General features: G+C 47.2%; 1 protein-coding gene across 4 annotated transcripts in view; it reads left to right on the top strand.

The window, feature by feature from the left end:
• The window catches only part of GAB2 (GRB2 associated binding protein 2), a 79,508-nt gene extending 57,657 nt beyond the window's left edge, over nt 1-21,851 (top strand). Inside the window, exons 3-10 of one of the 4 annotated variants that reach the window (XR_001552827.1) lie at nt 8,592-8,832; nt 12,120-12,706; nt 13,836-13,930; nt 14,521-14,803; nt 15,812-15,902; nt 17,677-17,779; nt 18,408-18,501; nt 18,822-18,939. Coding sequence is in view for 3 of the 4 variants with exons in the window: in XM_015852451.1 (XP_015707937.1) it covers nt 8,592-8,832; nt 12,120-12,706; nt 13,836-13,930; nt 14,521-14,803; nt 15,812-15,902; nt 17,677-17,779; nt 18,376-18,501; nt 18,822-18,965 (1,670 nt within the window). In the remaining variant the exon portion in view is untranslated. The other 3 variants (XM_032442275.1, XM_015852451.1, XM_015852452.2) reach the window with 3 other exon arrangements.
• The last annotated feature ends 2,259 nt before the right edge of the window (nt 21,852-24,110 follow it).

A 24,110-nucleotide genomic window follows, 5' to 3' on the forward strand; every position in this document is an offset into this window, starting at 1 on the left:
ATGTGCTTCTGAGCATGAATACTCCTCTAATGTATTGCTGCACTGCTTTCAGCCCACGCCAGTACTTGCCTTTGGCACAAGCCCTGATCCCAGTCCCTGCCAAACCAGTACAGATGTTTTAACACCCACCGGAGCCCAGATAATTACTAACAGAGCAGGGAGACTGGTTGGGGCTGTTTTCTTTTCATTGCCTGAACTTTCAGTCATTCTCAAGCGAGACTTTTCTGACATTGCTTTCAAAGACATTTTTGTGGGCCACGTTGCTAATACTCATTTCATCAGGGGAATGCCAAAAAGCCCCAACCATAATGAGGATCCCACCATTTACATTATGGTGACCACAGAGTGAAACAAGTGCAGGGGAGACAGGTGGAGAAGCAGGGATAACATTTTTATGGGAAATGAGCTGTTTTCTATTCAGTGGCTTTTTGGCCATAGCAAGGCAAAGATTGGTTCATTTTCAAATGGATTTGGGGAGTGTTTTCAATAGGATAAAACATGGTGAGCGCTGATCAGAGGATGTGACAGACTATCCCAGGCCTATATCGTGGTGAGAGATAGTGCTCACTTGTCAGCAGAGCAGATGGGAAAGGGAAGCCAGCAGTGAACATCTTCTTCCTGGTCTGTGCTTCTACAACCCTAAAATAGAGGAGGTTGGCCCATGACCAGGAGCTGTAGTGCCCTGGGCCGTTTGCAAATAGTCAGGTTGGAATTGGTTTATCATGAATGAAACCTCCTGTCAAATAAATCTCCCTGGGGCCATTTAGTAGACATCAATGGGAAGGAGGGACAAGAAAGTCTTCCCAGTCTTCATGGCTACACAGACTCCACATCTTCTCACTCTTTTTCCATCAGCACACTTTGAAGCCCACCTGGAGAAGCAAGTTTGCTTTCCTGTACCATTCGCTATCCCAGCTGGTTGGGTGGTAGATCATAGAATCATTATGGTTGGAAAAGACCATTAAGATCAATTAGATGATGGACACAAGCCCACCAGCCATGGCTGGATCAAGCCATCTTCATGTCTACAAGCTTTGCTATGAGATTCCTCACTCACCACGTCCAGCCATGGAGATTTTCATCTGACATTTTGTTTCCAGTTGCTGTGGAGACCAATTTAAATGAAACTCTAGTATTTTGAAGGAGAATATGATTATAAGTCATTTGCGATGCAGGGTCCCATGTTAATAGCATTAGCATATTATTTGATTATGGCGATGTGTAGGGAATAAATTCTAAGTCCTTTTAGCCATCGTTACATATTAAAAGAAGAGGGAAGGAAAAACCTGCAGGTTTTATATGGTACTGAATCTTTTCTGTGTCTGAACTCACTATTTCTGCATGCATAAAGCTTTGGGGGTCACAGGCATTTGTAACCTGATGGCAGTGAGAGTCACTCCCCAGAAGAGATCGTTTCTTTCTCTGCCTCCACTGAGCATTAATAGACTGCATAATGGGCAGGATTCTCATTATTAATGATGGATAGAGGGTTTTAGGATGTTTTTTTTAAGCAGTGTGACTTTTGCTGGAGTACTGGTGTTGCAGGGTCCCTTGGTGTGGTGCAAGGTGCAGTCCTCCCAGCGAATGCAGTGATTTTACTCTTTGTTTTTTGCTCCCAGTTCATCTTAGGGATGGATTTGCCTTCAGGACCTGTTCAGATGGTTCTAATGTGTGTACAGGGTAAGTCAGCAGTCTTTAAATGAGAAAAATGTCATGCAACAGCTCTGAAAATTGCTTGTTCTGAGATCTAAGGCGACATCTCTGAGAAGGAAGTCCTGGGTCTTCCACAGTGAATTCCAGGGAGAGCAACTGGACAACCAAGAGCTGAACTTCCAGCAGGAAAAAAAAGAACCAAGGAAAAAATGTGTGTTATTTTTGAGTCTCTATCCCTACAGACATAGGGGCTTTCAGGGATGAAGTGTCCCCTGCTCACACTGACCCTGTGCTCTGGTTCAGGGACGCTGTGTTGCATCTGTGCAGGTGAATGACTCTGGGGGTCTCCTCTTTTTGATGTGGTTGATGTTCCCTGGGCTGGGAGCTCCCGAAGCCATGGAAGAAATCTGGAGCTGTACCACATTCCCACACCCATCGTCTCTCCTACACCTTGTGCTGTGTCCATCATTTTAACCCAGAAACACCACCCGGGAAGCAAAGATAACATTAGCCCTTGTTGCAAGGAAGAAAAGTAGGGCCAGACTCTTGCATTTTGGCCCCACTCATGGATGTGAATGTAGCAAGGGAATAAAAGGGAGGAGAAATTTAGGGATCCCCTTTCTTTTCCCATTGCTGCTTTGCGATCACAAAACAGATCTTTAACAGCACTGCTGTTTTATTGACTCTCCAGCAAACCAGGAGTTGTAATGTTTCTCCCCCAAGGTAAGGAGAGAGAGAAATAAATTACTTCTGTAAAGAGCCAGGAATGGCAGTTCTTCTATAATACAAAGTGCAAATATTTGGGCCTCTTGTGTGCTCCCTTGAATAGAAATGGCACTAAATCATGCATAAGTAAAGCAGGTTCATATTTCCCCTGAACAGAAGTTTTTCTCTGCTCTCCTGGAGCATTAAAGACCTGCGCTGCAGTCTCCATAAAAAGGGCTATAAAATTTCAAGCAGGCCATTAGGCAGCTGGAGGAAGCCCTGGCTGGGATTGGGCTGGGTTTCCATTCTTGAGAAGTGAGAAGTGCAAGCAAGGAGAGTCATCTGCATTCTACTCATTAGGCAGGGCATGAAGAAATTTGTTCAACACTGGAAAGCCTGAGCCCTTCACTTTTCCTGCAGGCTTGGGGGAAAGGCTCCTGGGGTCCAACAAGGAGCAGTACAGAGCCCTTCCCCTGGGGACAAACAGCCCCAGCACCAAACTGGGCACCCAACTGGGGGCAGCTCTGCAGGAATGGGCCTGGGGCTCCTGGTGGGCAGAGAGGGGCTGGGGGCTGCCCCTGGGGGTTCTCCAGAAGCCCTGCATGTGGTGCTGGGCACCTTGCACTGAGTGTCCTGCTGGGGCAGGGCTGGGACCCTGAGGTGCCTCCAGCCTCAGCCAGCTGACGATGCTGTGATGCTTCTCCTGAGACTGTGTTGTACGCAGTTGTAACTGAGCACCCTTACCCTTTCCCCTCCATTCCAGCCTTTTTTCTTGTTTTTTCTTCATCCCTCATCAGCTTGTTTTTGCAGTGGCAGAGGTGATGATTCCTGAAAGGTCAGAGGCATGAATGGAGCCAACCCCATCCCACTCTGCTGCCTGGTGCTGTCCTTCCTCCCTGCCTTTAGGTCATTGTCCCCCAGTGAGGCTCTCAGATAAGGCTGCCCCAGGTGGGATGCTGAAGGTCACACATAAATCAGAGCTTCAAGGCGCCCACGTTTGCCTGCTGTTATCTCCAGCACCAAAGCACTTCTACCAAAAATAAACAGCAGCATGGGGAGCCCTCCAAATATTGACACAAAAGGATTTGCTCTTTAAAGGGTGTCTGCTCTATGCAGGGTGTGCTGATACGATGCAGAGCCAGGTCGGTGCTGCCAAGGGTGTTCCCCAGGGTTCTGGGAGACTGTGGACTCTCAGTGACAAACATCATTGTTTTTGACACAGCCTCTCTCCCTTCTGCCCCTTTGTCCTTCAGCGAATTGATTTCTGTTCTGATAGCTAAGATATATAATGCTTTAGAGTCAGGATGATCTGACTTGCCTCCTTTCCCTCTCTTTCTCTCACCAGCAGTGGGATACTTTCCCCCTGTTCCCATGCCCCTGCAAGGGAAAGGCTGGTGAAAGCAACTGCATCCACCCCATTTTTTTGGGGTGGTTTTTGCAAATACAAGCAGATCTCTGGCTTTAGCAGTCACAGACAGTGTGATTTATTTCCACAGATATTTGACTGACAGTTTCTCCCATCACCTTTTGCTACAGCAATTCTTCCAGTCCTGCATTGGATGCTTGACTAATTGGTGGTTTTAACCATTGTCAGTAGAGAAAGCCTAAGGGGAGCAGCCTGGGCTAAAAATCACTTTGATGGCTGTAATGGGATAAAAGAAACCATGCCTTCAGCCCCTCCGTGCAGCAGATCCCTGTCTGTAAATTGGAGGCGCCCCTCTTTTCTTTATGCAGTCTGTCCTGAACGATTTCTCAAAAGCAAATCATGGAATCATAGAACCATTAGGATTGGAAAAGGCCACTACGACCATCAAGTCCAACCCTACCCATCACACCATGCCCACTGACCACATCCCTCAGTGCCACATCTCCATGGTCCTGGAACACCTCCATGGATGCTGACTCCACCACCTCCCTGTGGCCTTTGCCAATGCATCTTTCTGAGAAGTTTTTCCTGAGAATCAATCTGAACCTCCTCTGGTGAGACTTAAGGAAGAAATCACAGAACTCATCTGGAAAGGAAAAGCTGAGGAGCTTTATATATATGACTGTATAGGACTAGATGACATTTAAGGGATCCTTCTACCTCAAACGGTTCTGTGATTCTATTCTGTGATTCTATGATTCACGCTGGCCAGCATGGTGTGTGCATCACAGGGAACCAGGGGGGAAAAAAAGCTAACCTGGCACCTTGCTGCAGCCATCAGTGAAAGCACAGAATTGAGCTGCAACTGAAAAACATCATCTTCCCGACTGCATCTTTTCCAGTCAGTGGGTTACAGGGAGCTGAAGCTGCAGCCTCTGCCACGGTGAAAGGAAAAAAAGGCGTTATGAACAGCAATTTCCAAAAGAGCCCGAGTAATTATTGCACTCATATAAGCCGAGGAACATTGTGTAAAGAGATGTGCACATTGCAATAGCCGAGTGCTGGAAGCGAGGGAATTCAGAGCTGTCAGCAATGAGGAAAACAGCGCTTTTGGGGATCAAAAACGTTCATAAAGAATTCCTGGCTCCCAGCCTACTCGGTGCCGTTGCAATCATGTGTTTTTCCTTCAGAGACAGAGTCCCAGTGAGGATTTTCTTTCTCCTTGCTTCAACGTGTGGCCAAAAAGGCACATCTAAACCTGGACCGGAGAGCACCAAGCCTTCTGCCGACCAAAACATGCCTGGCATCATGGCATTTTGTTTCTGTCTCTCTTGAAGGGAGTGGTGTAGCATCTGTAGCACAAGCCCAAGAACTTTGCATGCAAGCTGTGCTGCTGACATCAAGATTTACATTGTGGCTGTCCAACACCACTTCTTCCAGACCGTGAGAGTTCAGTTCTCCAAACTTGGAGGAGCACAGGCCAGGAAACATGGGGTTAAGATGATACCTCCCATATGGCCCCACTCCATAACCTTAACTCTGCCCCCACCCCCCAGAGAATGGCCATAGGAGTTGGAACGGCATCTCATCCCTCTTTGGCTCTATTTGATGCATTCCCTAAACATAAACTCAAGACATTAATATAAAGCCAAGGGACTTGGAAGTTTCATTCATAGTGTAAAATAAATGAGGTTCATGGACTTACCCTTGTCCCCAAAGCAGATGGTGGTAATGAATGGAGAAGCGTCACTCTTTTTGGGTCCTGACCAGAGTGAGCTGAGTGTCATTGGCTGTGTTGTGAGTGAGACCAATGCCCAGAGGCATTTGGATGGGACCACCAGACAAAGAACCATAGAATCATAGAATCATTAAGGTTGAAAAACACCTCTAAGATCATCAGGTCTGACCCCAATCCACCCCTCAGTGCCACATCCCTGTGTTTCTTGAACACCTCCAGGAATGGTGACCCCACCACCTCCCTGGGCAGCCTGTGCCAATGCATCACCACTCCTTCTGAAAAGAAATTGTTCCTGATACACAGCCTGAATTGATGAGCAGGACACACCATCAATGTGTGACCTGGAGTCACGAGCTGCCCTTTCCTTAATGTTAAAAATATAAAAAAATTAAAAAAAAAAAAAAAAAAAAGAAAAAAAAAAAAAAAAAAAAAAAAAAAAAAACCAACAACCATCTTAGCATCTGCAGCAGCAGGATTTATCTTCCTAGCCCCTTGCAATCCCCTCCCAAGCCAGTGAAACCATCCATCTCTCACCTGCTATTAGGGAGTTCATCTCACAGCCCTAATGGAGTACGTGAGTCCTGGATTCACTCTCACTGATGCTCTCAGGCTCCGGGTCACTGTGGAAAGTGGGCTGGGAATTCATTTTGAAAATCAATGCAGCCATCAATAGAGTGACTTCCCCTGGGGAAGCAGAGGTGCTTTCACTGGGCTTTGCCGCTTGCTTTCTCCCCTCCATCTCCCGTTTCATTTTACACCATTGAAGTGATAGAGGGTAACCTCCATGTAATTAATCCTGCTTCTAGGAGCCACTGCTCTCTCTGATTTCCCCAGACTGAGCTGATTCTTAGGAAAAGACACCTGGTGGTGCAGCATTTGATGGGTTACTCCATGTGTTGCGATTCTGATACGCTGTCCCTCATGGTGATGCCAGAGACCGAGGTCTCCTCAGTCCAGCACCAACTGTATCCATGAGTTGTGGCAACACAAGAAAATCTCTGCAATTCCTGACTGGGTGAATTTTCAGGTTGGACATCAGAAAAATCTCCTTCTCCAAAAGACTGGTCAGGTGCTGGAATGGGCTGCCCAGGGAGGTGGTGGAGTCACCTTGGAGATGTTCAAGTAACATTTAGATGTTGTACTGAGGGACGTGGTTTAGTGGGAAATCTTGATGATAGGTGTACGATTGGACTGGATGACCTTGGAGGTCTTTTCCAACCTTGTTGATTCAGTGATTCTATGATTTTGTCTTGCTGAGGCTTTTCCATAGCACGGGAATTGCAGAGCATGCAGGGATAGTATTGGATAACTGCTCAGGGACCCAACTCATCACAGTTCATGGTTGTCCTCAAATGGGGACAGGACCCCAGCAATCCATCTTCACACCATCTTGACCAAAGCCTAATGTCATGGACAATTCCCAGCCATGATTCAAGAGGTAGCAGGATTAGGGTACTGTTCCCAAGGGGCATTTTGGGTGCAGTCATCTTGTTTTGGATAGGAAAGTGGCCGTGGGTTCCACCATGTCGGAGGGGCTAGCATTTGAGACTCAGGGATTTCTGAAGACTCCGTTTCCAATGGAGATTTGTCCTCACTGCAGTGGAATAAATATTAATAAGGGTGAAGGCTTTGTTTTGTCTAAGGACACCAGGATGGCCAGTTACTCCCATGAAAAACAGAGGAATCTCTAATGATTGTGCAAAGAAGACAGGAATTGGAGTTTTAAGCTCTCATCCCCCACCATTAATGTCAGCGTTCCATATTGATCCTTTCTCTCTTTAGCACAAACCAAACAATAGAGTCAAGCCACGCTCTTTGGCTTTTATTAATGTACTTTTTCTGCGTTGGGTGAAGTTTGCAGCATCACCGAGGAAAAAAAAATAGAGCATCAGTGAGCGGGTGGCAGACAGATCGATGAGGTATCTTGACAACAATCCAAAAGGCAGTGAAAAATCACCCCATACACCGCGGCTCCTTGTCTGAGCTACAATGGGGAGAGGGTTGAGGATTTGAGAGAAGGAATGGAGGAAAAGAGATCAGAAACCTGGAAAATCCTCCATGTTCGTGTGCTGATTCCTTAAGTGTTTCTGAAGCGGAAGTTTGTGGTAGAGAAAATGTGGGAGCAGTTCCTAAATCAGTGTTTGACCAAGGAAAGAGGGCTTTTTTCTCATTATGTCTGGGATTTTCTTTGCATTTTGCATCAGCACCAAATAAACGTGAATTAGAGCTATAAAATGGGTGAGCTCAGCACCACACGAGTGCTTTATGCACCAGGAGTGCATGTGTAGAAAGGAGAGCATTGCCTTGTCTGCAGCTGGAGATGGAACAACTTACCCAAGTTTTTTTGCAGCATCCTGGCTTTGGTATTTTCTTTTTTGATGACATTTTCAGCTTGGCTGTAAAAATTCATTTCTGGTTCAAATTCCTGGAGTTTCCCAGGAGGGCTGGAGTAGCTGGGTGATTACGCTTCACCTCCGGGATGTCCTCAATTGAAACGTATTGCATATCTTTTGATGTATATCTTCTTCAGCAAGAGGAGGGGGCACTGGGAGTTGGATCCACGTCCTGTTTTATAGGCAGAAAATGTCAGAAACTCTTCCTAAGTCACGGAATAATAGAGATTTTGGGAACGTGGGAGTATGTTACAGTTCTGTTGTCACTGGGTCCATTCACATTCCCACTCCATGCCTCAGTTTACCTCACTGCAGGACAGCAGTGATGTCCTGGTATGGAGGTGACTTGAATCACATCTCCAAAACCCCCCACAGGAGATCTCTAAAGAGAAACAGCAGCAGAAACTACAGTGTTAAATCTATTTCTTCTTTATGAGCTGGCCTGGCATCCCCTAGACATCCTTGCAAACTGCTGAGGATATGATTAAAAAAAAAAAGATAACACAGGATAAAATGATAAAATATAATAAAATGTGATAAAATATTTATTTTCCTACTATCTGTAATTGCTTTTGCTCCAAGCACAGAAGCCTGCTGCTGCATCACTTAGAGCTGTAAGCAAACCCCACTGACCCTACAAACATTGGAGCAGCATTTAAATAAGGGAATCCATGCAAAATCAAGCTGTGGCATCACTGAGTGTTCCCACTCACCACTGTGTTTTCTCCCCACACAGATGCCCTGCGAAGCATCGTCTCCATGAACCATGCACCACGATCCTCACCAGCAGAGCTCAGTGGTGCCAACCACCACCTGCTGCGTGAGCGCAAGTCCTCGGCGCCCTCCCACTCCAGCCAGCCCACCCTCTTCACCTTTGACTCTCCCGCCGGCCACCTCCAGAGCACCCTCTCTGCCAGTGCCCCCCAGGATTACCTTTTCCTCCACCAGTGTATGAGCAGAAAGTCGGAAAACGCAAGGTATTGTAACAAATCATGTAATATCGTAGAATCATAGAATCATAGAACCATAGAATCATAGAATCATAGAGTCATAGAATGGCCTGGGTTGAAAAGGAACACAATGATCATCTAGTTTCAACCCCCCACCATATGCAGGGTCACCAACCACCAGACCAGGCTGCCCAGAGCCACATCCAGCCTGGCCTTGAATGCCTCCAGGGATGGGGCATCCACAGCCTCCTTGGGCAACCTGTTCCAGTGCGTCACCATCCACTGCATGAAAAACTTCCTCTTAAGATCCAACCTAAACCTCCACTTTCTCAGTTTAAAACCATTCCCCCTTGTCCTATCATTATACACCCTCATAAGCAGGCATTCCCCCTCCTGTTTATACACTCCCTTCAAGTACTGAAAGACCTCAGTGAGGTCTCATTGGAGAGGTGCTCCAACCCTCTGATCATCAAAAACAAATCTCATGGCCTTCCTCAGAGTTCCCTTCTGACCTCAACCCTGTGGTGATTTCCTAAGGTCTTGCAAAACTCAGTTGCAGAAAGCCCTGATCAATAGTCTGCTTTTGGAGCAGGAGTTTCCACTGGTGACCTTATGACTTTCCCAGCTTTCTTCATTTAACCAGAAAACCCGCAGCCCAGGGATGGGCAGGTTTTGCATCACTTTCCACCTCCAGACACAGCTAGTTGCCTTAAATAAGGAAGAGCATCCTTGGCTTGAGGAATTTTGGCTGGTGAGAGCAGTGAGAAGGATGGAGGAGAAGCAGCCAGAGCCCAGCTGGTGGGGTGTGAGAGCAGAGCCTGAGCTGCCGCCTCCGCTGGGTTTTCCTGCTGCAGCTGCCTTTCCTTACCAAAAACAACAACAACAAAAAGCTGGGGTCAGAAAATTAACTTCAGATGGCGTTAATGGAACAGTGTTTATAAAAAGGCCTCTGATGCTCCAGCTGGAAGGATATCTCAAAGCCACGTTCCAAGATCCCAAACACTACCAGGGTGAGGAAGAGGAGGAGAGCACAAACACCAATGCTTTGATGGGCAGAGACAAACTGGGCCTGAAATAATCACCCTGATCAATGCCCAGTGAAGGGGTCAGGCTGCAGGACTGCTGGGAATCCCCCCACCCAGCTCTGTTGCTCTCACTTTACTCATCCATAATATGAGAATAATAGTAGCTAATTGGTGGAGGAAGATGAGTTATTAACCCGTGGGATACTTCAAATCCTTGCCTGGAAGGACCAAACATCTCATAGGCAGACAGAACTACAACGGCAGAGGGGATGCCTTGGTGTTATCACAGCATCGCGTTTCTCTTTTTCACCAAATAAACCCTGTTTCTGAGCGCCATCTCGTGCTGGCTCCAGGAAACAGAGCCTTCACCCTGCATAGAATCAGCCCCAATTGAGTGATGTTGACTGACATCTCCCAGCTTTCCCACCAAAGAGGTGGTAGATGCCCCATCCCTGGAGACATTCAAGGTTAGGCTGGATGGGGCTTTGAGCACCTGATGGAGCTGCAGACATCCCTCCTCACTGCAGGGGAGCTGGACTAGATGATCTTTAAGTGTCCCTTCCAACTGAAATAATTCTATCATTCACATGGTCTCAAAAAGCCTGACCCATGTATGGCCCAAAGGTGACCCGAGTCTGATGCAAACGTGTTTGTTCCTTACTGCAGAAGTCACGGTGACATTAGACAAGGGGGAAAAAAAAAGAGGATTGTGGGTGCAGAAAGCCGGTCTGCTGGAGCCTGTGGTCCTCTACAAAATGTCCCATTGGAGGGAGGAAGAGGGAGAAGTCACTCTGTAGGAAGAGGGAGGCAGCAACAGGAGGGATGAAACAAGAGGCTGGAGGTAGAACGTGCTTTGACAGAGGGTTCAGAGAAACCCAGTAGAGGAGTGGCAGCTCACAAGTAGTCACTGGAGGACCAGATTCTCCCCAGCTTTTGGTCTTCATCCTTGGGCATGACCTCAATGCTAATCAAAGAATCATTAGCATGGAGTGACATAATGATCACGATGCCCCACTCTCCCCCAGGGAACTGAGTGTAAATCTGAATTCAGCCCCAAGAATTATTCCTCTCAGACTGCAATCAAGGCTGCAAATCCCAGTTCCTGAATGGAAACTGCTGAGAGTGTAACTGACCTCTTTGGAGCTTGCACCACTCTGTGTGGAGCTCCAGGATGGGTCTCCAGCATTCCTATCCTGCTGTCCATGCATCCCCACAACCAAGCAATTAAACAGAGCCACAATGAAAAGAGGAGAAAAGAAAAACACATCTCAGTCTATCACTGGCTTTCTATGGCTCTGAGTGTCGATGGAAGGAAATTGTCTGTTTCGGTAACAAACACTCCTGAATAGGAGATGCATCTTGAGCAGCATGACAGGGTCCCGGGGACACGTTGATCTTGTAACACATTGGTTTTAGAGGCTGCTCCCTGCAGGAGTATAGCAAAGAGACCTGATCAGAGCTTAGCAATGAGCATTCTTCCCTCCAACCCTCCCATGAGGGCTCCATCTCTCCCAGCAGAGGTGTTGTTGCCCTGTGAGAGGGCGAGATATAGGTGTTGCCTGGATACTTTGCAAAAATCCCCATGAAGAATTATTTTAGCCCATCTTGAATGAATTGACACAGTGTAGGTAAAAATAATCCTTCCTACTTCCTTGGACGTGGATGGCCAACACATGATGGTGGTGATGATGGGGTGGCTCATTGCAGTATAGGATCATTGTCAGCTAATGCAGAAATTGCAGTTTCTTCCTATCTTAATTAAAGGCCCATTGCAGCCTTTAGCCTTGCCATGAAGCTGTGTGTCATGCTCCCACTCATGGCTTCGCTGGGAAGAGCCTGAGGCTACGGGTTGTCCTTGGGCATCTTGAGGATGTTCCATAGAATCACAGAATTATTAAGGTTGCAAAAGATCACTAACATCAAGTCCAACCACAGGCCCATCCCCACCATGCCCATTAACCATGTCCCTCAGTGCCACATCTACACCCATCCCCACCATGCCCACTAATCATGTCCTTCAGTGCCACATCTACACAGTTTTTTAACACCTCCATCACTTTTCTGGGCAGCCTGTTCCAATGCATTACCACTTTTTCCAAGAATTTTTCCTAATATCCATCTTGTTTTGGGACACATTGGGTAATGGTCTGGCACACTTGGAAGGGTCTGAGATCTTCTTGTCCCCATGGATTTGGCAATGCATGTTGGGAGGGCGTTCAAGAGAGGGAGCAGAGCTCAGTGCTCCCCAGCTCTCCCTCATCTCAGCCGCTTTCTTTCCTTCCTTTACAGGAGCGCCAGCTTCTCCCAAGCCACGAGGTCCTCCTTTTTCATGCGCAGCGACACAGCTGTCCAGAAGCTCTCGCAAGGCAATGGGCACTGCGTGAACGGAGTGGGTGGGCAGCTCCATGGCTTTTACAGCCTGCCAAAACCCAGCCGACACAACTCAGAGTTCAGGGACAGCGCGTACGACCTCCCACGCTCTTTTGGTTCCTACACACACCCCAAGCTGAGCCTCACCAGTTCCGAAACAGATAACGAGGAAGTCTACACCTACAAGACTCCCAGCAATGCCTTATGCAAGGAATTTGGGGAGCTCTCCACGGACTCCTATGATATTCCCGCCACCCCGCTCTCTGTCTACCAGATCCCCAGGACATTTACACTAGACAAGAACCACAATGCTCTGGCTGTGGCCGCCAGTGACTCACCCACCATGCCACCCCCACGGCCTCCAAAACCTGGGCAGATGGAGCCACGATGGGGCAGCCCACCCCAGCGACCCCAACCCAGTGAAAGCTTAGGGTTGGCCCCCATGGCAGCCACCATTCCCCGGAGAAACACACTGCCAGCAGTGGAGAACAGCAGGCTGCACCGAGGTGAATGTGGGGACTGGGAGCAGGGGCTGGCTTTCTCTTATCTAGAAACCTTTGACAGGGAGGTCCAACTGAGTTGCAACAGAGCCAGGGTAGATGTTGACAAAAGCCAATGTGGGAGGCTAAACACAAAGAATCTTTCCCTGCCAAGTTTCTGGCCCTGCTTTTGGGATGCAATAGGCTGATGGCATGAAGAGGCACCCCAGGGCTCTCCTCACCCAAATTGCTCAGCAGGGTGTTGTGCCTTGAACTAAAACCCTAAACCTGCTTGTCCATACAGTCCTTCACCAAGATTTGCCATTTTTAGCTTGGCTGTCGTTCAGTTCATAACCAGGGCTATCAGAGCAACAGCACTTCACCCTGAAGGAATCTCTTCATTTTGCTCACCAGACAGGGAAGTAGTTTTGCACATCTCCAAGACCCAAGACCCCAGTACCCTTCCCATTGGCCATGGGTGGGCCATGGATAAATGTACCCTTTCTGAACTTTGGTCCTAGTCTTGGAGGGATCAGAGGAGTCTTGGAAAGAACAGTTTCTCTCTGCATCTCCTAATCTAGCCCAGTTCATGTAATTGTTGTTGGTTCTCAAACAGGTGAGGTAGTGCAAAGTGATTTATAAGGGATAGCTGGAAAGAAAATATACAATAAATTATACACACAGCTCTCTGAAATGCCTTTTTCATTTTCTTCTACCTAAATACTAACATTTAGACTGAGACCAGGGCCACACTCAACAGTATGTAGACAATAAGTATTCCAGTGCTTAGTACCCCATCTTCACCCCACCCTCCCTCCAGCAGAAGCTGACAGCCCTTATGTCTGCCAGCAGAGCTGTAAAAAGCTCTCCCTTAACCCAGTTTTGTCACCATGATCTACCTTTCCTGACATCTTCACCCCTGAGACTTTGCAGTGCCTTGACAGAACCAGGTTAGGTGCAGGCAGCACGGTGATGTGTTGGACATGATATATGGGAAAGAGTGCATCAGAGATTCAGAGGATCTGGGATGGCCTTCAGGTCAAACCATCTCACCAGTGTCTCTTGCTTTGACCAGCAGGGAGAGATATTGCCTTGCAGGGCCAAGTTCATTAGCAGCTGTACTGGGATGTGTTGTACATTTGTGGTTGTCTTGCAGCTTCTTCTTGCGAGACGTACGACTACCCCCAGCACGGGGGCAGCAGCTCCATGCAGTCGGTGGAGTCCATGAATGATGGGTACAACTCCTACCTGGTGAGTTGCCTGTTGGGTAGATCATTGCTCTATAAGCACTATTTGGGCCTTTATAGATTAAGAGATGAGACATTTCCAGGCGGAGCCTCACAAGGAAGGCTTTATGATCCTAAACCACGGTGACCAGGAGTTAGGCTTCTTCCTGAAAGCCAGGGATGATGCTGAGCTGCATTTTGACACATTGCCAGAGCAGTCTCTATTGTGCTCTTTCTAAAACTTCCTGAACTGGAAATTGCATTAGAGCAGTCTTTCATATTTTGTTTTAGTCGTGGTCAAAGCCCAGGGAAAAATAACTTTCCAGGTTGTTTGCTTTTGCAGATCACTGTGATCATGATAAGATGTGCATGTCTGGGTGATGAAAGCCTTTCCCTAAATTTGGGATGCTGCATTATCTTAAAAGCGGGGGAGTTAGGCCCTCAGTGCAAACTGATGGCCAAGGCGGATAAAGGCTATTCATTCCCTCTGTGCTGAGCTGTTAAGGCTGGTCCCACTCATATGTGGTGTGTTTGATGGTGATGATGAAATGAAGGGGTTTGTAGGGTCTCTGAGTGGTGTCTGATGCTCACAATGTGCTACCGCTTGTCCCACAGCAGGCCAAGGCTGTGGTGGCCCGCTCCCACAGTGCTGACTCCGAGGACAACTACGTCCCCATGAACCCCGGTTCCTCACGCCTGATCCACACTGAGAAAGCCAACGACAACGCCCAGAGTCTCTACATCCCCATGAGCCCTGGGCCACATCACTTTGACCTGGTGGGATTGTCCTCGGCCACTCTCCCCATGCATAAAGGAGGGGCCATGGCCCAGTGCCACAGGCGGCTGAGTGAGATCCAGCCCCCACCAGTCAACCGCAACCTCAAACCCGATCGGAAAGGTAAGAATGGGTGTTTGTGGGCAAAGCTTTCCCAGAACCCTTCTGGCTACATCTGTCTTTTTGTGCATGCTCAACAGAGTCCTGAGTGAGGTCTTGGTTGCTACCAGCAGCACAGTCAGACCCTCAGATCTCCCCCTTCCCCATTCCATTCCTCTTTCAAGAGGACTATGGTGCAATGAAGCTCAAAATACCCATCTTGCACCATTCCTGGCCTTTAAGGGAGATGTACATGTCAAGCACAACCCTTTTGCTGGCAGCTCTTTCTGCATTCCATCCCAAAACCTTTGGGTGGTGGTACAGTTACCGTCCCTGGAGGTGTACAAGACCATTTAGATGTGTCATTTAGGGACATGGCTAGTGAGCAATATTGGTGGTAGGCAGACAGTTGGACTAGACAATCTTAGAGGTCTTTTCTAACCTTCATGGTTCGATGACTGTATTCAGATCACTCGGATTTCTCCTGCTGTTTCCTACTGACTGGTTCCCAGCAGCTTTTCCCTCAGGGTTTTTCTTACACCCATATCACCACCTTGACTCCTGCTCAACCAATTCAGGGAATTTTGGTCACAGCTCAGGAGGGCTCCCACCATTAGGATGTCAGCACCTAACTTAATCAGCACACTAGATGAGGGCTGGGTTTGCAGCAGAGAATTCTTCTCTTCCACATAATAAACTACCCATGATGAGAAAAGCTTTCAGGTTACTCTGTAGATTTCCTTTTTGAATCAATCTGAGCAAGTGCTCTAGCCAGAAGTTGATCAGTGCTGGTGTTTTCTAGCTCTGCTGAGGCATCAGGACTCCCTTATTGGAGCCATCCATCCAGCTCTGGGCTGTGAGTCAGAGGGAGAAACTGACCTTTTCTCCCTGTCTCAGCATAAATGACAGAAGAGATCTTTGATTTATCATCAGCAAGGAGGGCTAATGTGCAAAATGGGAAGCAACAAGTTAAATTTAGGAGACTATCCCCTCTCATGTTGGTTATGATCTGAATAAACACTTTTATCCCAGCAAAGCCATCACCGCTGGACCTGAGGAACAACACTGTCATCGATGAGCTTCCCTTCAAATCTCCAGTGACAAAATCCTGGTCCAGACCAAGGTGAGTAATGGTTGGGTATGATGCATACTCAAATTTCCCCAAAAGATGGGTGATCTCTTCCATCTTGATTTTTCCTTTGTAGATTTTAGAAACAGTAGCTGCAGAACTGGGTCACAGATTGAAAATATACAAGCAGCTGTACTGAGCTGAAAGTCCACTTTGCACAACATCTTCATCCATCAGGGATCAGTTGGAGCTATCTGGGAAGAGGATTAGAATTGGGAATGTATTGAGTAATTATTTCCTAATATCTCCTGCCACACCAGCTGTTTTGGGGCTGAGGAATTTCTTTGGTCACATCATGGCCAAACTTTGGATCTGGGTCAGATGATATTGAAGAAGAGGACCATCTCTCTTGGATTCCTTGTGAGCTCTGTCCAAGTGCTGGGAGAGCCAGAGCCACATCCCCCACATCACAGCCAGTGACTGGAAGATAAATGGGTTTAGATTAGGATTTCACATGAAAGCCCAGTATGTGGCTGAGCAGTTAATTAAGATCCCTTGGAAGCATTTCCTATTTGGGGATCTGACATTGCCACAGAGCTGTGGCTCTGATACAAGACCTGGAGTCCTTCATGACTTGTGGTGTGGCTGAGTGACCCCCAGCTCAACTGCAGTCAGGGCATAGTACCAATTTCATATCCAGCTCATCCCCAGAAGTGCTGCTTTAGTCTAAAAATGCAGGGTGAGACGCACAGGGTTTGACTCAGTTGTGTTTTGATTGCCTTGAAAGCAAAGCCTAGCCTGGAGGAAGTCTGCAAAATGAAACCAAAGCACTTCATAGCAAAGTCTGCCAGCCAAAAATAACAGGATTCATGCAGCTCCAGTTCTGCTGCTAATTCGCAGTCTGATCTTGTCCAATGAAAGGAAGAAGCCAGGTTTGGCTGTTATGACTCTTGTAATAAATTGGATTGTGTGGAGACTGACTGCAGGGCATGAGCGCTGTGTGCTGAAATCACTGCACCAGGAAACAGCACACAGACTTTGACTGACATGATGCCTGACCCCGTGGAAGCTAATGGATTTTTCCCTTAACAGTTAATCACATGAACCTGCCTTTACAGCAAAGAAACAAATAGCTCTTTAAGACACAGGCTTCAATGCCAGATGCTGATTGCATTATGTTATTCTCCATAATTGGATCTGGCCAATTGAAAACAAGGCGACGCCTTGCAGATTTTTTTCAATCAGAAAATTCAGATAGGGCCCTGTATGGTTCCAAAGCCTGGAGCTGAAAAGGGCCTGGAGATGAGAAGCCTGCTGGGGACCTCCATGGAGGCTGTCTCTGCATCCTCCCCAATGAAATGCTTCCTGTGAGATGAAAGAGTTTATGGATCCTGATTTATGCAGCTGATTCAGAGTTATGGATATGCTCAGAGACGTACTGGATGCCCCATCCTTGGAGACATCCAAGGTCAGGCTGGATGGGATTTGAGCATCTGATGGAGCTGTAGTTGTCCCTGTTTGTTACAGGGGAGTTGGACCAGATGGCCTTTAATGTTCCTTTCCAACTCAAACGATACTGTGATTCTATAATTCTGTGGTACAGTAAGCAAGGTGTTATTTTAAAAGTACTAGGAAGGGAAAAAACAATAAGATGAAACCCACTGTTTAGTTAACCCATGGGATGGACAGATTGGAAGACTCCCAATACCATCAGCTCTTCTCCATCACCCACCATGAGCACTGGAAGAGATCAGGTGCAGCTCTCTTCCATCTCTCCCCAGCCATGTACCCACAGCCATCATTAACATCTTGAACCTTGTCCTTTCAGCCACACCTTCAACGCCGGCTCTTTGCAATACTGTCGACCTGTCTCCTCCCAGAGCATCACCAGCACTGACTCAGGAGACAGTGAAGAGAACTACGTGGCGATGGTAAGGGCCCCCTGGTAGGATACATGGTCCTGGTAGGACGTGTACGTTCCCCAGTGCTGCAGACGCATTCCTGGCTCATGACATGGAAGCACCACAATGATTCCAATAGCGTCATGATGGATGTCGTGTGCATCATTGTGTAATCCCCACATGCACAAAACAGTGGCTTTTGTTCCTGGTATAATACATCCTACTGGGGTTTTAACTCCATATGAGAGCTTGAACACACATTACTTATTTCACAAGGAATTAAGAGGGAATAAAAACATCCAGGGCGTATTTTCCTAATTAAGTTCTTTTTTTTTTTTTTTTTCAGGGCTTTTTTCCCCCACTGACATAATGTTTGTGCGGAGGGCAGGGGCTATCAGAGCACAGCAGGGAGTGGCACTGCTTACAGGGAGGGGCTTTGTCTCTCTTAGCAAAGCTGCTGACTTGAAGCATATTTTTAAGGCTGCGTAACTGAGGGGGCTGAGGAGATGGGTGCACTGCATAGCACAGTTGTGTTGAGCAGAGATCCCGGCACTGTGTTCACTGAGGATTCACTATTTCTTCCCATTTTAATGCTCGTTATCTCTCCTGTCTCTTCCCTGCATTAGCAAAACCCCATTTCTGCTTCTCCTGTTCCTAGTGGCACCAACAGCCCAGCGCCTAAAAAGAGTTCGGGTAGTGTGGATTATCTTGCCCTGGACTTCCAGCCAAGCTCACCAGGGCCACACAGAAAGGTACTGGGGATTTGATAAACTTCTGATTAAAAGCAATGATAAGATTTTTCCGTGTGTCTGTAAGAATTCTTGAGATCTTACAAGAAAATGAGCAAGATGCGACTCGTGCTCCAGAGCTGGTGAGAAGGCAGAGACCTGGGTGCTGGTTTAACCCTCCCATCACACTGTGGTCTCATGCAAGAAAGCTGCAGAAGAGACCAAAATCTTTCACCCGATACCGTTCAGGAGGTCAGAGGGAGGGTGATGAACTGTAAGGGAGGATGGGAGTCGATGGCTGCTGATGGATAACCAGCTGGTGGCTGTCTTTCTCCTCCCCACAGCCCTCCACCTCATCAGCTGCCTCAGATGAGAAGGTTGACTATGTGCAAGTGGACAAGGAGAAGACACAGGCGCTGCAGAGCACCATGCAGGAGTGGACTGATGTGCGGCAGTCCTCAGAAGCCACCAAGAGCACCAAGCAATAGCGGCAGGGCAGACACCTAACAGGCAAATGTCCCAGGGGTTCTCCCAGCTTGGGGCCCTACCAGACTTCCAGCTCCATTTGGACTGGATTTCTCTAAAACTGCTGTCTGTGTGGAGGGGAAGGGTTCTTTATTATCATTTTCTTTTAAGACAAAAGGAACTTAATTGCAGAGGAAGACTTGGCAGATACTGTTTGCCAGTGATAAAGGTCAACTGTATTTGTTGGCTGGGTTTGTGCTTTAGCTGCTGAATGCACCATCCAGGAACTTTGATGTAGCAATACCAGGTTCCACCTTACACATTTGTTGCTTACAGTTATTAAAGCCACCTTGTATATGCTAATACCATCCTTCCCTGCCTTCTTCCATACCATGCCCATAAACTGTGCCACTTAGGTTTGGCAGCATCTCTTCTAGGACATCATTTCCCACCACCAATTCTCTTCTCCTTATGGTTGCCTTCTTCTCAGCATCCACTCAATCCCAAACCTGAGCAAAGACCATTCCTCTTTGACTTTATTTTCATCATCCCATCTATTGTAAATAGTGATGTGTTCAAAACTTCTGATAGTTTTTCTCACTGTGGGACAGCCTCTGTGTTTCTGGTAGTGATTTGTAACCATGATGAGCTCGAAGAGCTTCCAGACTGCCTTGTTGAGCTGGCTTTGCAGTCCAGGACTTACCCCACCGTACATACATACACCAGCACGTACTCAGACACTTGCATGCATGCAGGAACACCCAGGTGTGATGGAGTGTCTTTTATGGTTGACTCTCAGAGTCATTGGGTTGGAGATGCTGGCTTTGGATGGCAGAATTTCAGCCTCTCTGAAGCCAATTGCCTGTGAATCTGGCCCTAGGAACCAAAACCTACCTTTTGTGGCACAAAAATAAGCCCAGAGAGGATGAGTCCTACCCTTGGCTATCTGTATGAGGCATTCAGAAGGGCTGTGGGGCGCCTGTGTACCTGGGTTGATGTGAGGTTGAGTGATAAGTGGGAGGCAAGAGGAGATGTAGGGACCAGGAGAAGGCAGATGTTGTACCTCAGAAGTTGGACTTGGGTGAGGGGCTTCTGTGGGCTTTATCTGGGGTGAAAGGAGTGGAATAACTGAAATGTTTGTCAGTGGTGAAGCCCTAGGCTTGGAAAGGAGCTGGCCAGAAGAAGCAGGACAGGGTATTTCAGTGTTAAATGTATTGTAGCATAGAGCTGGTTCATGCTGGAAGCAAAGGATTGGTCTAAATATTGTTCCTCATCTTTGGTGATACCTCTTTGATACAGATGGGACTTTGTGATGGTCACGACCCCAGGTTCTGATAATGGATGGGAAGCTGCTGTTCCACTGCCTGCATCTTTGACACATGGAGGCTTTGGGATTGTTCCCCAAGCAGCTGCCGCACATGGAGAGTAGAGAAGGAAGAGGCAGCTTATTGCAAAGATAATTACTCATGATCTCATGAAAACAGGAAGAACTAATGATTGCCATGGAGCTGCCTGATTGCCAGACAGCAAGCGCTGACACAGATAAACAGACTGACTGCATATCGAGAGCTAAACAAAAGGCACGTTAGAAGGATTAGGTAATAACATTTGCTAAACAGCTTGAGTTATTCTTTCTTCAAGATGGACCCCTCCCAGCACCAGGAGCTCTACTTCCCACAACCACCACCAAGAAAAGCAATCGTTTGTATTAAGTATTGATGCTTAAGTGTTAACACAGTTGTTTAATCTTGGCCTGAGTTTGGAAAGGGTCAGATGCATCTCACATGGGTACAGGATGCCAGACCCTTAGAGGCTAGGATCTGCCTCATAAAATAAGTCCTCAGTTTCCAACACACGTTTGTGTTTTCCTCTGCCCTGCCATGAAATGGGACGATCTTAAGGGAAAAGCTCTGATGACCCTTTTAAGACATTGCAGTGTTGGGCTTTTACAAGAATAATGGAGCAAATATCCTCATGCTTATGGTAAAAATAATAATCATCATCTAGGAGAGAGATGAGAGAAGTCCCAAAGGGGAAGATTTAGCACAGCCAGATGCTTTGTGAAGACCAGGGCCTGTGCTTCTCATTGTGGACTTGAACGCTTGCATGGTGAGATAATGAAATGAAGAGCAGAGTGCAGTGCTTCATCTTTCTATAGCCCCTTTCATCACCACTTCTCAGGGGAGACAAAACATTGGGTCTGGTCCAGAGCCCACTGAAGTCACTGTAAAGGCTCCCATGAAGCTCAGTGAGCTCATTAAGAGGATGTGGAGAGATCTTCTGGCCTTGGCATCCCATGGGTGCCTGAAACACGAAGGAAAAGCCAGTCCCATGGATCTGGTGTGCATTGACCTGGCTGGAAGTGAGCTCTGCACAGTCCCTGTGGAAAGGCAAAGAACTTGGCTTTCCTATTTTGTCCCCCAACCTGCTCTATACAAAGGAAAATCAGGTTGGGGAGGAGGGATTATGATGTACACTGAACGCATTTCCCTGCCAAAATCATGCTGTTTGCCTCCTAAAATGCAGCCTTCTCTGGGTGGATGGCAGCAGAAACTTCAGAAATAGCCCTTCATGTTGCTTGGGGTCTCTCGCAGTGCAATTATGCTTGAGGTGAAACTGAGCCAGCTTCAGGCCAAAGAAAGCTTGAGCCACACCAAAAGCATGAAAAAATCAAGTTGTAATTGTAATTTTCTTCACTTTTCTGGCCAAGTGCATTAGATATATATCCAGTTGTTTGGAGCACGGTCAGAAATGTGTCTTCTACCTCATGTGAGGCTGGGAGATGGGGAGTGCAGCGTTTGAGGCACAGACTCAGATGTGAATGATCCAAATCGTTTATTACAAGTTCTCACATCCCTTATATACCTTTACAAGTTGTTATTTTCTAACTTTCCCGTCCGCCCTTACAACTTTCCCAACCACCTTTACATGTCAACAAAGCATTCTTCAAAACACTTTTCAACTGTCCATGCAGGCACGTATCCAATCAGAGCTGTGAGACTCTTCTTCTCCTTGCAGAGGTGTCCTTGGTTCTCATGCTGTTTATCTTGCTCCACAGCTGCTGCTCTGAACAGCTTTTCTTGTATTCCCACAGGGGAGCTCAGCCATGGTGCCATTGTTTGAGAACCAAACCAGGGTTGGATACAGTTGGTGCATCTAGTGCCCACTTCCATGTTTAATCCAAGGTGTTAAGATTAGGAAAGCATAATCAGTACTAAACACTACTGGAGAAAACAGTCCTTTTTCTCCACATCCCACAGTGATGATATTTGTTCACAGGTAGACTCCATCCATATAGACGTGGCTGTACCAGCCCCTCTGTAATCAATTGCTGCAGTGGAAATCGCCATTCCCGCCTGTTGTTGAGCTGATTACAGCAGTCCCTGATGATTAATGTTTGTGTAGTATTTAGTCTTAAACTGTATTGAAAAGCAGCTGGCTTAATTACACGGACTGCCAAGAACTTTGTCCCGAAGGCACTGAGTTTATCACATCCACTCTATACTTGGATACTCAAGTATGACAGACTCTTTTGTTAGAAATAGGTATTTTAGGAAGCTGAGAATACTGCTAATGATTCTTTTTAATTGCAGGCAAAAGACCTGACTTGAGTCCTTACGTCTGAGCCTCCTCTTCAGCTGCACAGTCTCATTTATGACAAGGGATGTGCTTTTATACGTGTTTGCTCACGGAGGAGGGTTGACGGTAGGACATCATGACCTCAGTTTTTAGTTTTATTAAGTATCAGAGCCATGTCAGAAAGCTCTTCTAGCATTTAAAACTACTGATTTGGTGGGTTTGGGGGCAGAGGTTACCAAAAACTGTGTATTCCTTTTTGTGAGTTTGCAACTGCTGTTCACAACCACTCTGTCTCATGAGATACATGAGTTGTCTTTGAACTGATTTGCTCTTACTTGACATTTGAGAGTTTCCATCTCTAAGTGGATGCCAGGATTAGATCTAGTCTCAAATATAAGAAAATATGTGTGTGTGCAGATTGCTCTGGGACAAAGCTGACTGACTGGCAGATGGGGCTACATCTGGAGCTGGCACCAGAAGGTGGCCAAGGCTTGGGTTGACTGGGAAATAACCGGGATGAGTTTGGAGCCAGGGCCACCAGCCACTGAAGAGAGTTGTGTACGAGTTGGGAGGAGAGAAGGCAGGGGTGTTTGCCAGCAGGATTTGAGTCTTGGTTTCCAGAACTTTATTTGGCATGTGACTCAAGTCAGATCAGAAGAGATCTGTGGGTTGTGAAGAGTTTTTCTCAGTAAAAGCCATTCGGAGCCATAAAAGCTCCTCTCCCACCACTCTCAGGAATTACCCAGGGCACTCCACCCTTGGGGGATACATCAGCAGCTGTGTGGTGCTTAAATGGCTGCCAAGGTTAAACCAGTGCATGGGTTCTGATGGGAAGATGTTTAGATAAACTGAGTGCTGACAAGGGGACCCAGAGAGGGGTTTGGCTCTCCTCCATGGGGATCTCCAGAAGGCTTCGGATGTGGAGTTGGGTGTCTCTGCTGGGGTAGGGATGGGTCAGAGATGCCCAGTGGCTCCTCCAGCACCGTGATTCTGATTCTGTGAATTGTGTGAAATAGCTCCACATGTCCTGGCTGATCTCCTTAGTCTGGGAAAGGAAGAAGTGGGTGTTTAAATCTTTAAAGTCCTATTTGTATTTGTACTGACATTTCCCCACCTGGTGGCACTGCTTTTCCATGTAAGAGCTGATAGCTCCACTGTGCATCGTGCTGAAGGAACACTGTCAGTGTAAGAGCAGTGCGGTTGGACTATGCCTCTAGAGAAGCTCTATCTGCAATGGGAAGGGCAAAAAAAAGATCCTAGCCCCAGTCAGGTGTGGAACCAAAGGATGTGCATGGCTACCAAAAAGCCAAGCAAGTCTGACAGACTGGTCCAGCATCAAATCACAAGGCAGAGGCAGAGATGGGTTCACACACTTATGTTCACACACTTCTATCTGCTCCATAGCCTTGAAGCAGTCCATCCCTCTGTCCGCTTCTCCTTTATGTCCAATCCTTGTTCTCAGCTCCTTGAGACGTGCTGTTAATCAGGTTCCTGCCTCAGTGTTTTCTCTTAGACTAAGAGCCAGTACACAGCAAGGTGTCACCAGCCAACTTACAAAGAGCCTTGCTTAACACACTCTGCCCAAATTT

The sequence above is a fragment of the Coturnix japonica genome, chromosome 1 (assembly GCF_001577835.2).
Source record: "Coturnix japonica isolate 7356 chromosome 1, Coturnix japonica 2.1, whole genome shotgun sequence".
Lineage (NCBI taxonomy): Eukaryota > Metazoa > Chordata > Aves > Galliformes > Phasianidae > Coturnix > Coturnix japonica.